This window comes from Nanorana parkeri, unplaced genomic scaffold (genome assembly GCF_000935625.1).
Source record: "Nanorana parkeri isolate BGI_ZX_2015 unplaced genomic scaffold, ASM93562v1 scaffold2418, whole genome shotgun sequence".
In the NCBI taxonomy this organism is placed as follows: Eukaryota; Metazoa; Chordata; class Amphibia; order Anura; family Dicroglossidae; genus Nanorana; species Nanorana parkeri.
The window spans coordinates 72,900-85,613 of NW_017308686.1; the positions used below are offsets into that span (position 1 = coordinate 72,900).

The 12,714-nt window shown below is 45.5% G+C and overlaps 1 protein-coding gene across 4 annotated transcripts in view; it reads left to right on the plus strand.

Moving 5' to 3' along the window:
• The first annotated feature begins 325 nt into the window (after window positions 1-325).
• Window positions 326-12,714, plus strand: part of PDIA6 (protein disulfide isomerase family A member 6) — a 33,838-nt gene continuing 21,449 nt past the window's right edge. Inside the window, exons 1-6 of one of the 4 annotated variants that reach the window (XM_018573539.1) lie at window positions 326-508; window positions 4,815-4,819; window positions 6,656-6,797; window positions 7,759-7,816; window positions 8,811-8,937; window positions 11,245-11,351. In XM_018573539.1, coding sequence (XP_018429041.1) covers window positions 489-508; window positions 4,815-4,819; window positions 6,656-6,797; window positions 7,759-7,816; window positions 8,811-8,937; window positions 11,245-11,351 — 459 coding nt within the window. In that variant the 5' untranslated portion in view covers window positions 326-488. Of the gene's footprint in view, window positions 511-976; window positions 1,002-4,814; window positions 4,820-6,655; window positions 6,798-7,758; window positions 7,817-8,810; window positions 8,938-11,244; window positions 11,352-12,714 lie in introns of those variants that run through there. The other 3 variants (XM_018573537.1, XM_018573538.1, XM_018573540.1) reach the window with 3 other exon arrangements.

Below are 12,714 nucleotides of genomic sequence, written 5' to 3' on the forward strand. Positions count from 1 at the left end.
ACTGAAAGGGTTAATGTTTATGAATCCCGGAGTTATTCTTTAACATGCAACAGTGTAAATGGCCCCCAAAACACGCTGTGCACAGCTCATGCCAAATCGGATTAGAGAGCTCGTTCACTAATGATCGGTGTGCGGACATCAGATCCGCCTGTGACACTCATCATGATACAACTCCTCTAACTTTCCTCCATGCTCCCGTCCCACCGTGACGTCACCAAATCCTGGAGCGCAGGGCAGCCACGCCCCGAAATCCCGTCACCCGGCGCCAGCCAATCAGTTTCTCCCAGCTCGCTCACACAGGGGGAGGGTAGGGGAGAGTCACCCGCGGCTGCGCTACCCGGCCTCCCCTGATTGGCTATATTAACGCCGGAGCTCAGGGAGGAACCAATAGGCATTGGCCACGGCGGAAGGTGAGAGTGTAGCTCCGAGGTGCTGGGAAGAAGACGGGCAGACGCCGGTGCACACAGCGGACGGAACACAGCGGGAGGATGGCGAAAGGAGCGCTACTGGGTGAGAGGCTTCGGAGCGTATATACTGCGTGTGTGTGCGCGCGCAATGTGTGCTGTATGTATGTGAGCCAGTCCATCCTTCTCCGTCCTGTCCCCGGGTCATGGATGACAGGCATTGTCACTGCCAGCTCGGGGGCTTTGGAATGTATATTATGCACACATACATGCATCTCTGTCTCTCTCTCTCCTCTGTCTCTCTCTGTCTGTATATACGTGTGTATGTGTGTGTGTATGTATGTATGTATGTATATATATATATATATATATTCACACTAGTGTGTGTATTTAGGAATGTTGCTAACATTAAAGAGGACCTATGCTTTTATTTTTTATTAAAAATATTTTTACATTTTGTTTTCAATGTATTTTAAGATTTTGTTTTTTGGTAAATATTTTTTAAAATGTATTTTATTTTTAAAGCCCATCTCTGGTCCAACCAGAAGTTTCCCCTTGCGGTGGGGCTGTCTATGGCACTGCAAGGGTTAAGTGTTCGTTGCCTAGGGAACAGGAAATATCGGTTTTACTTACCTGATCCTTTCTCCGGGGTGGGCTGCTAGACTGGTCTGCGCAGCCTCTTCTCCCCTTAGGAACGCTGATGTCATCACACCTAATTAAGGTTTCTGTAGACCTGCATCAGATGTGAGGATGTTGAGGGACATTCCACCAGCCAAAGTTGAACTCTGGGGGAGCGGGGATCAGGGAAAAAAGCCTTATTCTGGTCCCCCAGCCATAAATGAGCTGTTAACCCTTGCCCGGGGGTTAGCAGCCCCCACTGCCGGGGTAGTTTTTTTTGGCATGCTCGGAGGTAGGCTTTACCTACTTATTATATTTTTCTTTCTTGGGTGCAGCCTTTCTTTCTTGGGTGCAGCCATCTCCTCCAGGTAGGCAAAATTGTATTGGTCTCTCACACACCGCTGCAATACTCATGGAGGTTTGGGCGCAAGCTACAGAAACTGCGCATTTGTGATGCATCATCAGGGGGCCGGCTGCGCAAACGCACACAGACAGCCATCTCCTGATGATGTAAGTGAAGGAGATAATGGCATGGTGGCCCCAACGCGCGGTGGTAGATTGCAGCAGGACAACATTGGGAGAACCCAGCAAACAACATAAGGGGGGGAAATGGGTTGAGTTTTTTTTCTTCAAAGAATAAATCTATGTTCAGACCAAGTGCACCTATTCTTTGTGCCCAGATCAGACCCCACCCCACCCTACCCCTCCATAGCTGTATACCTGCCCAGATCCAGCCTGCGGCCTCCCGTGTTTGTTTACATCCACCATTGCAGTCCTCTCCCAGCAGGGAGACCAGCACCATAGAAGTCTGTGGGGTTCTACAGCACAGGCAAAGAGAGGAAGGACCTGTGGCATGGGATGTAAACAAACACAAGAGGACACCCCCCGGATCTGTTGGGTCATGGAAAGGAGGTCAAAGAGAATAAGTGCCCTTTTGAAGTGTAGCTGCTCTCTTAAGGGGACCTTCACCCTCCCGTGCCAAAACAATCCTGAAGTTTTATGATGCCCGTCCCCCTGAATTTCGGAAGACCAAATATACCTCCAAGGCCTTCTATTCCAGGGTTGTCCTAATCTCCCCTGCAATTCCCATAGTGCACTTCTTCTCTTCTTCATCAGATTACTGATAATGCGGCGTGAGTTCTCGCACATGCGCACTTTCTTCGAGCGTGAGTTTGGGGATTTGTTGCCTTCTGGGGATATGGGATGTGGGTATCCTGGAAGGTGCTAGATGAGAATGGAGGAAGGAGAAGGTACAAACAAAAGGGGGCAAAATTGTAGCGAACTATATAATGTCGGCCTTTAATATTGTGAAAGGGGTGGGGGCAGTGGGGTGGTGGTTGGAATGGAGGATAGTGCGTTTTTAGGGCGAAGGCCCTCTTTACGTAATCTGTAGCTTCCCATGAAGACATCTTGCATTGCATCCTGTCTTCCCTCCTGAGATTGCCAATTTAGTGAGAGGAATGTCTCTAGAGGGATTACTGCTCAACTATCAGTCCTTGAGCTGATTCATAAAAGCTGAAAGCAACGTGGAACCGATTCTCGGGGTGGAAAGTCGTCTTCCTAAAGGTGCCCATACACTGCTCGATTCTCGTACGAGAATCGCGGGAAATCCCGCGATCCTACGAGAATCGAGCAGTGTGAACGGAGACGTGCGACCGTTTCTACTGTACGGTCGCACGTCTTCTGTCGAACCAGCATATTCGAAAACCAGCCGGGAATCGTACGATTCTCGGCTGGTTAGAACGGTGCTCGGAAGACAAATGCTGAACGGGCCGGTGTGCGCATGCGCACACTGCCCATTCAGCATTGCGGTCATCGGAAGCCCGCCCCTCAGGGGGGCGGGCTTGCGATGATCGAGAGTGCGATCTGCCTGTCCAAGATAGGCAGATCGTACGTTTTTTTTAATCCCTTTACAACCATCGCAAGACTAAGGTCTTGCGATGGTTGTACAGTGTATGGCCACCTTTTAGATTGAGGATGTTGTGTTTGCTAGGGGGAAGCCAGTCCACATTTTCATAAATCCTCCCCAGGGCATGGGGTGGTTGCAGAAGAGAGGACCATGTGGCCTCTAGTCTCATTCTGCTAGGCTGAGCTATCTGGATACATCATTCCAGACTCAGTGGAAGCTTTGCCTTATGTTTCCAATAGGGATGCGCCAATACCGTTTCTCTGTATAGCGTACGAGTACTTTTTTTTTCGTACTCACCGAATACCAATACCTGAAATCCCATTAAGGAAGCCGAGCGGCATGTAATGACTCGCCCCCCAGCTTTTTTTGATTAGCCAGGAAGCTGTGGCGAGTTATTACCCTCCCTCTGGCTTCCTGATTAGCCAGAAAGCCAGCTCCATGCACCTTCGTCCCCAGGTGACAAGGAAGCATGAAGCCGGCTTTCTGGCCAATCAGGAAACCAGGCAGCGTGTAATGACTCGCCGCCCAGCTTCCTGATTAGCCAGCTTCCCAACCAATCAGGAAGCCAGGCGGCGAGTCATTACACGCTGCCTGGTTTCCTGATTGGCCAGAAAGCCGGTTCCATGCTCACTCCTCACACACATTGCAGCTGGGACAGATGGATAATACTTCTCAATGGTCTGTCAGCGCTCGCGTGTGACTTTCGGCGAAACTAGCGCTAAAGTTCTCTCCCCGTACAAACCAATCGCAGAGATCGCTCCTCCCTGACGTAAGAGCGGACACCAGCCACTGACAGCTACAGCCTACAGTGCCAATAGAGGACAGCCAGCCAATAAGAGTTCTCTGAGCTCCTTTCCCCACTTCCGGATGAGGCACAAAGGGTGCCGGTAATTGTAGTGTGGCAGTGCTATGGCTTCTCTCTCTTGCTGCGCCGTGCTGTGTATTGACTTGGCTTCAATAGAGACACTTCTGGCTGAGGAGAGTCACTCGGTGAGATGTTGTATCGCCACCAAGTAACGAGGGAGCATGGAGCCGGCTTCCCAGCCCGACTTCCTGAAACCAGAAGTTCCGGTATTGGGATAGGCATCTGGAGCATTTGGGAGAGTACGAGTACTCGCCGAAATACTCGGTGATTGATACCGATACTACTATCAGTGCATCCCTACTTTTTCACACAATGCTTTCAAAACTGTCTGTTGCCAGGTATGTCCAGTAACACATTTAGGAGTACAGATCCTTTATTGAAAAGGGTAATTTGCTGATCAATTCCCACTTGGCAGAGCCTTGTATCTGGTTCCTAGGGTGGAACCTCAGAGATGATGCTCACACGGTCCATCAAGATAAGATTTACCAGTCTTTTGACTTTATGGATATAAAGCTTAACAGAGCAGCAACTGCACATGTACATCATTTACAATAGTTTTTATTGGAAAATGGACATGGAAAGATTTATCCATACAAAAACTGAGAAGTTCCCGTCCTCTGTAATCAAAATTCAGACTTCTGAAGATCACACATTTTCTTAAAACAGGCTGAACCTCTATTTGTCTCTCTACCCCATGCACAAAATACATGCTTGCAGCAGACCCCAGTTTCCTTCCCGATCATATAGGCCTTGAGAACTTCCAGTCTTTGCTGCCTTCTCGAAAAAACTTGAAGACCCCCAAATCTCAAGAATGATAAGACCACTTATGTGTCCATCCTAACTCCTGGTGATCAGTCACAAATCACCTGGTGTACGTCTATACTAGGGCTGGACCAATCAGAGGATTTGTTTTTAACCTACAATGCAGATTTCAATTTTTCACCGGAAGCAACCTCCAAGTAGTGAAAATTGTGCTTCCTGCTCTTGGATATCATTGCTTAGGGCATCCTTGGGTGTGACTAGGTTTTGCTTTCTCCTCACACAGTTGTTGTGAACTTGGATAATGAATCATCAAACTGTCATGTCCTGATTTGCATTGGTAAACATAGCAAGCAATCGCTATCCCGTACAGTATAGACCCCGCTTGGGGGCAGACGCACCGTGTGCCGACTGCCCATCTTCAAGAGGGCCCTATGGGACCTAGACCTAGGCAATCCTCACATCGAGGGCAGAGGAGAACTGGAAGGCAGTTTTTCAGGATAGCTGAACTTTTCGAACACCTCCTCCACTTCCTGCCTCATGGGCACTGACGATAATGATTTCCCCATCTTCTTGATACCTTTGGGGTAGGACATGATGGGGGTGTCTCGGTCTAGGACTTCACAACAGCAACTCTTTGCCTGCTTCTAACTATATACTGCAAATAAATGTTTTAATTTGGGCATATAAATAAATGGGAGGTGGAATTTTTCTGACCACCATTATGTGGTTGCTGGCTATACACTGCATGAACTTCCCATGAACTGGGAGGATGTGCATGCTTGTACCTACATGCTTGTAGGAGGGTGAACACTATGCAGACATTTAGGTGGGAGGTACATTAACAACTGGACAAAAATAATCTATTACTGATTAACTGTCCCCTGCCAAGAATGGTCAGACAGGAGATGTCTACGATGGTCCTTTATGGTCTACAGCAGGGGTAGCAAACCTCCGGCCCTCCAGCTGTGGTGGAACTACAAATCCCATGAGGCATTGCAAGATTCTCACAGCCACAGTCATGAACTCCCGAATAGAGATGCATCATGGGACTTGTAGTTTCACCACAGCCGGAGGTTTGCTACCCCTGGTCTACAGACATACACTTGATGACCCAACGTTCCACGGATTGCGCAGATGTTTTCTGAAGCTTGAAGGATTTGTTGGCATTTAATACTCCCTTTTTGTCATAACTTGTAGCTTTGCTACCGTTTCCAAAAAATATATATTCACACCAAAGCTCAACACTAGAGTAGGTAGGTGCTCCATGTTATGTCTACAGGTGTGCTAGGGGCATTAGATTGTGAGCCCTTCACGGGGTAGGGACATTGTGAATGGATGAATGTTCTCTGTAAAACACTGCTGAATATTTATTTTATTGCTGAGGAAATGGAGTCTGACTGGTTATTGAATGCAATTGCTGTTGGTGTGTTGTATAAATAAAGCCCAAAATGAGCCTGATGCACAGCAACTTCCTGTTAAATTTATAGTCCAAAGCTGAAATCTTGGTTCACTTGGCAAAACATTTTTTTTGAATGACAAAGAAACCTTCAAGCTGAAAGCTTCATACTAGAGCATTTTTTTCCAAACTCTTTTTGAATAGAATATGCCTTGAAATCATTTACTGGTCCTCGGGAACACCTGCCAAAAAGTTTATCTACAGCTCACTGCATCAGCATGAGCATTTTTGCTCCGTGGGAAGAAGGACCCCCTCCTTATGTTGTTGGTCAGTGGGCAGGAGGGACCTCTCTTACATTGGTGGGCAGGAGGGACCTCCTCACAGACTGCTAAAAAGATCATTAGTATCAGTGGTCACTTACCTGAGAGACGGGAGTAAGTGCTCCACTGATTCATAGCACTGCCTCTGCTGTATGACAGTTCCAGATGCAGGAACTGCCAGCTGGGAGATCAGTCCTCCATGGCTCAGGAAACATAGAGGTCCACAGACCCGAGGGTGAAGAACAGCTGTATTATAGAGCTGTCAGTATGACCCCTTCAAATGATTGCAATAGGTATCCCCTGAGGACTTGTTTTAGATTTTGTGTGTGTGTTGCAGTTACATTCATATATTAATCTTATGTTGGTATGCTCTCTTTGCAGGGGCAGTGCTATGCTCACTGTATCTTGCAGTGAGGGGTATGTATTCTGCCAGCGATGATGTTGTAGAATTAACCCTTTCTAACTTCAACCGAGAGGTTATCCAGAGTGACGGCTTGTGGCTGGTAGAGTTTTATGCTCCTTGGTAAGTACCATCAAACATTTTATGACACATCTACTATTTTCAGTGTATACCATTTTTTGGGTTCTGTGTGTTTGTGTGTATGGTGGTTTAGAACTGCCATGTAAAATTCTAATAAAATGGGCAGGGGGCCACATTACCTCTAGTGAGGGTCACCCTTCTAAAAAGAGTGTATACTACTTTGATAATTGATACTTAAATTTTATTCCAGAAAAAGGAACAACTCATTTCCTTAAGTATTCTGCTGCAAATTGATGTAAAGTAGAATAGTTTTGTGTATGTAGTTTTAGATAAAGTGGGGAAGGATTAGAACCCCTGCTGGGCTTTAACAGAGCCCTGGATAGCAGTAAAAGAGCTTGCTGTCCTGGTGACAACACCTTCACCAGAAAGGAAGTAATGTCAAATCTGCTGCAGGGAGACAGAATGCAATAACCCCAGGATCCCTGTCATGTTTTCGTTGCGTTCTGTGTACTCTCGGAGGCGTTTCACACTCTTATTTTGTCCAGGTGACCGTTGTGAGCAGAAACATAAAATGTTATAAGTTTGTTCTAGCGGGGGACACCTTGTCTGACAATTGGCCTTTTGGAGAGGTTTCCTATTAAAACAAAATGAATGAACTCTCCAATATCACACAGCAAAAAAAATATTTATCTTTTGCAGAGAAATCCCATTTTGGTTAGTTTGGAGCTGCAGGGAAGACGTTGGAAGCCCAGAATTCATTCTGGCATGCCTACTATAGAAAACATGTCAATTTGCATATTCACAACCCCTCCGAGCTGCAATGTGTTATATGTAGTGATATAAATAGCTCTGTCGGCAGAAGTTGCAGTAAATACTTGTAGACATATGGCCTTCTGTAAACTCCTGTCTACTACTTGTATCTCTACATATTCCTCAATACTTGCAAACTGTTTTATAGTTTTTATGTTGCTGGATTTAATGCGAAATCGTTATTTTAATGCAGGTGCGGACATTGCCAGACTCTGGCCCCAGCGTGGAAAAAAGCTGCAACTGCGCTGAAGGTAAATACCAAGAAGAAAACAAAGGTGGTGCCAGGGGAACTTCAGACAACTTAATACACAGTTCAATTTTGATTTGTTTGCAAGGAAACTGAATTGCATATCCAAAAAATTAAATGGGCCACCAGGCTTGCTCTGTAGCATGCACCCCTTCCTATACTCTCACCACCAATCAGCCCCCGATATTTTCCATGCCTCTGTTGCAGCCTGTGACAATACATTTTACTTCCCAGTATGTGGAAGCATGTGACCTCCTTTTGACAGTGTTTGGGTCTAGCAGCCAGTCTCTGGGCCTGGTCACTGTCACATGGACAAGATAGTTGCATCACTGTTTTTAATTCTTGCTGCAATGGAGGCAGGGATAGGAGTAGGCGCTGGCAAGGTGAATATAAAGGGTCCAGGGGGTGCATTTTATGCAGACACTGTCATAGTTCTACATGGGCAAAGCAACAGTGCCTCTTATTCTTTATCCATATTAACCTCGGCTCCAATTGGCAACACACCGCTAAAGATGAAATGTTGTTATACCCTGTGTCGATTGGCTTTGAACTTGTGCCAATGGCATCAGTTTGAAATGTTTCTGAGATCCTTCAGAATTAATTGACTGGTGCATTTGATCTGCAGTTGACCTCCTTTTGACCTGCAGGTTTTGCATTTCCATAGACTTGTATAGGAATGCAAAACTTGTTGTGAATTGCAGTGTAGTGGGATCTGTGGGAGGGCCGGTTAGCAGTGTACGGGGATCTGCGTGAGGGACGGCCGGCAGTGTACGGGGATCTGCGTGAGGGACGGCCGGCAGTGTACGGGGATCTGCGTGAGGGACGGCCGGCAGTGTACGGGGATCTGCGTGAGGGACGGCCGGCAGTGTACGGGGATCTGCGTGACGGACGGCCGGCAGTGTACGGGGATCTGTGTGTGAAGGACAGTTGGCAATGGTATGTGATACACTCGGCAATGATTGTACCTTGCTCTCAAATATGATTTATGTTGTTTGCAGGGTATTGTGAATGTTGGGGCTGTGGACGCTGATCAACACAAATCTCTGGGTAGTCGGTATGAAATACGAGGCTACCCCACTATTATGATATTCGGGGCAAATAAGGACCAGCCTGAAAGTTATCAGGGTGAGTATGAAAAACTGACAAGTGAAGTCGTACTTACCCATGCAGGGTACTTTACAGTTTTGCCTAACTGCTGCCTCCTCCCTCCCAAGTTGGTCCCGTTAACACCTGGGCATTTTGTCAATGTTTAAGACAAGGAATCCTATTTGTTTCAATGGCCCCAGTTCATACCTGAGAGTTTTGTCACAAGCAGAAACATGCCTGCCACTGTAAAAAGTACATGAGCTTCTTTTTGGCCACCTTTCCAGACTGCTGAGCTCAGGAGTCTTATCGTCACCTACTAACCGATGCAAAACATGGAACACAGCCATGCAATCTCCTGGACACTGACCCCAACCCTATTAAACACTGTTTGGGATGAATTGGAATGGCAATTGTGAGTGAGGTCTTCTCATCCAACATCAGTACCTGACCTCATAAATACTCTTTAGACTTGGCAGACACACATTCCCACAGACACACTCCAAAAGCTTGTGAAAAGCCTCACCAGGAGAGTGAAGGGTGAGCCAATTCCATATTGGTGGTCCACAAACCTTTGGCCATATCTTGTATAATATGTAACTACCATCTTTGGATGTATGTATGTATGTATGTATGTATGTATGTATGTATGTATGTATGTATGTATGTATGTATGTATATGTATTGCAGTATGCAATAATACCTTTCATACTGCAATACTGTTTTTGTTTTTTTACATCTTGTCTACTGGACTAATGCGGCTTACCCATTTACATTTTTTTTTTATATATAATATGGAAAAGTAAGCAAGTTTCAGCCTGACAAATGTTGCTGCAGGAGGTGCGTTGCAGTGCCATTCATTCAATGCATCCCAAATGCACCTCCCTTCCGCACTGCGTTCCAGTGCAGTGCGATTGCATACTGTTTTACTCTGAAGTAAACTTTGTCTGTAAAGCTGTATTTTATTTTAAATAACTTTTTTTTATTCTATTCGAATAATTGAAGTTAATCAGCTAACTAATCGATTATGAAAATAATCGTTAGCTGCAGCCCTAGAAAGAGTTGCACCACCCCAGGTTAAGTATATCAGGCCCTTTGCAATGTATGGGTCTAAAAAAACAAAAAAGTCAGTTACAGGTAGAGCTAAGATGAGTTGCTCACTGTTATACACTGCAACCTTGGAACATCACCAACATCCGATATTTTGCTGATATGGAACTTATGGTATCTGGCTGAATGAGGTGATTTTGCTGCTAAGCTATATGGATGTCCATACATGGGCCAATCTATAAAAGTGATGTGCCCAGTTTCACAACCACTTGTGACATGTGAACCGCATGGGATTGTGTAAGGTTACCTGGGTGATGATCGATGCTACCTACCTTCTGCATTCGCACTAGAGTTGCATTGCACTGGTATTTGGCTCTGCTTTTGGTATCTTGCAGATGCTAGGACTGTATGCTATGCATCTGTCACAGGCAGTCTACTATTAACAAAAGATGGCAGACCAGAGGTTTTTTTCTTGCTCTCTCTACATTTCTTCTACAAAAATTAAACCTCAACCCTTTGGCCAATTTTGTTGCATGTTTAGTTCTCCCTCAACCCAAGTGTCTCTAGGCACATGCTTATAAGGGGGTTAAAGAAGGTTCACTCATCTGTATTTTCAGGTTTTTTTATGCATGGAGAGGGGCAAATGTCAGGCATCCCTCTATGTATCTGAGTGATAGGTTGGACTTGATGGACCCGTGTCTTTTTTTTTTTCTTCAACCTCAAATACTATAACTATGTAACTGCAATCCCCTCAATGCATTGCAACACAATGCTTGGCAGTATATGTGCAAATAATGAATATGCTTTCAGGTGGTACTGGCGTGAATAAACCCCGAGTCTGAACTGACCGGGGATAAACAGAACATCTATAGCAGGAGTAGGCAACCTAGCGGTGGCGAGTTTACCTATCCCATCATGCCTTCATGATTCATGTGTGTTGATGTCAGTTTTGCAGTGCCTCATGGGAATTGTATTTCCACAACAGCTGCAATGCTAAGGTTGCCTACCCCTGATCTACAGAGAGCCAGCTTTTTTACTTGTGGGTGAGCGACGCTTTGACTTGCATGTAGGGCAAAAGTCCTTCAGAAATGTGCCGGATAATGCGGGCTGTGCACAGTATTTCTAATTTTATCGTTAAAACCGCGTCGGCTCCTCTTTTTTAATCGAGCATTATCGAAGGCTTCTGGAATCGGTAATGATGTTTGTTGTAAGAGGAGGGGTGCACTCTTATCTGTGTATTGTGCACATGAGTTTGGATGTTGTACACATATTGATATATGGATCCTTTTGCCCATATAGGAGCCAGGTCTACAGAAGGCATTGTGAATGCTGCGTTGAATGCTGCACAATCATTAGTGAAGGACAGGCTTAGTGGAAAAGGAGGTGGACAGGACTATGGAAAACAGGTGGGTATACCTACATGCACCTTAATATCAGTTCTATGCACAGACGTGTTCACCTTTTCAACATCGACAGTAAAGGAGCTCTCTACCTAAGTTATAGATGGGCATGCTCTGTTTTGTGCAAACTTAAATTGGGTGTCAAGCTAAAAACCTTTTGGGAGAAGAGTTTAGAACCCCTAATGGGGCTCAATTGGGGAGGTTTACCCTCACTTGCTCACTTCCTGTCCTGCGGACATCTGTTTTATCAGACAGGAATTGAGGGAAAATCTACAACGGGTTCTAGCCTCCCCCTACTCTACTAAAAAAAGAAGAGCCATGTATTGCGGTCTGTGTTGTTGAGCTCTCCTCACTTCCTGTCTGGTAAAACATCAGAAGGACAGGAAATAAGAAAAAGCCCCAGGTGACGGTACAAACCGGATGGGTTTAATCCTTTCCCACGCTACACAAAACTAAGAAAAATAAAAAGTTTTGGCTTGACATGCACTTACATGTTATATTTTAACAAACTCCCACTGTATGTGTTGCCTAAAAATGTATCTTTAGCTGTTTCTTTGGAGCAGGAGTATACATAAGACTCTCCGGCTTTTTTTTTTTTGCTTAGAATAGATGAGATGATCGGGAACTGAGTGATTGGCGGTATGTATCGCTCAGTTCTCGATTTAATAGAGCCGACCTGTGACAGCTGTAGTGTCATAGGTCGGCTCTAATTATGGGGATGAGTTTTTGTTTTTTGTCCTCACACTTTTTTAAATTACTTGTCTGGGGGGAAAAAGGCGTCCACTCTACAAATGAAGATAGAATATGTACCAGTCTGGTGGGTGGGACTTTGATCTTTTTGCTAGAGGTACATTGGCTAAAGAATCTTTTGCATCAAGGTCTACAAGGACACAGTAGTGACATAGCAGCCGGCAGGTAGAACCACAGCACACAATGTAATCCTTCAGGCATCTGATCATCATACCTGAAAGCATGTTAGATGCTGAAGATTCTTTGGCTCGTGCAGCTCTTCTAGAATACAATTGAGAGGTGTCGCCCAATGTACTGTTTGTAATTACAGTAAAGTCCCAGTTATCCGGCACCCATGGGGATTGGTTGATACCGGATAACTGTAGTTTCTGGTTGCTTGAAAGTTACTATTAACTCAAGCAAACCCCTACTTCCCACCCCTTTCTCTTTCAGGACCGCTCCTCTGCTCATTAAGAACAGTCGGTGGGTGCAATAGCCAGCCTGCTATTGGCTATTGCTGCCGCTCACTGCCCATGGTTGACATTCAGCTGCCGGCTACGGAATCTAGCCTCCAACCGGCAGCAAGTTGTACACAAAGAATTTCTTTGGCAACTAAAAATAAAAAAAAAATATATATATA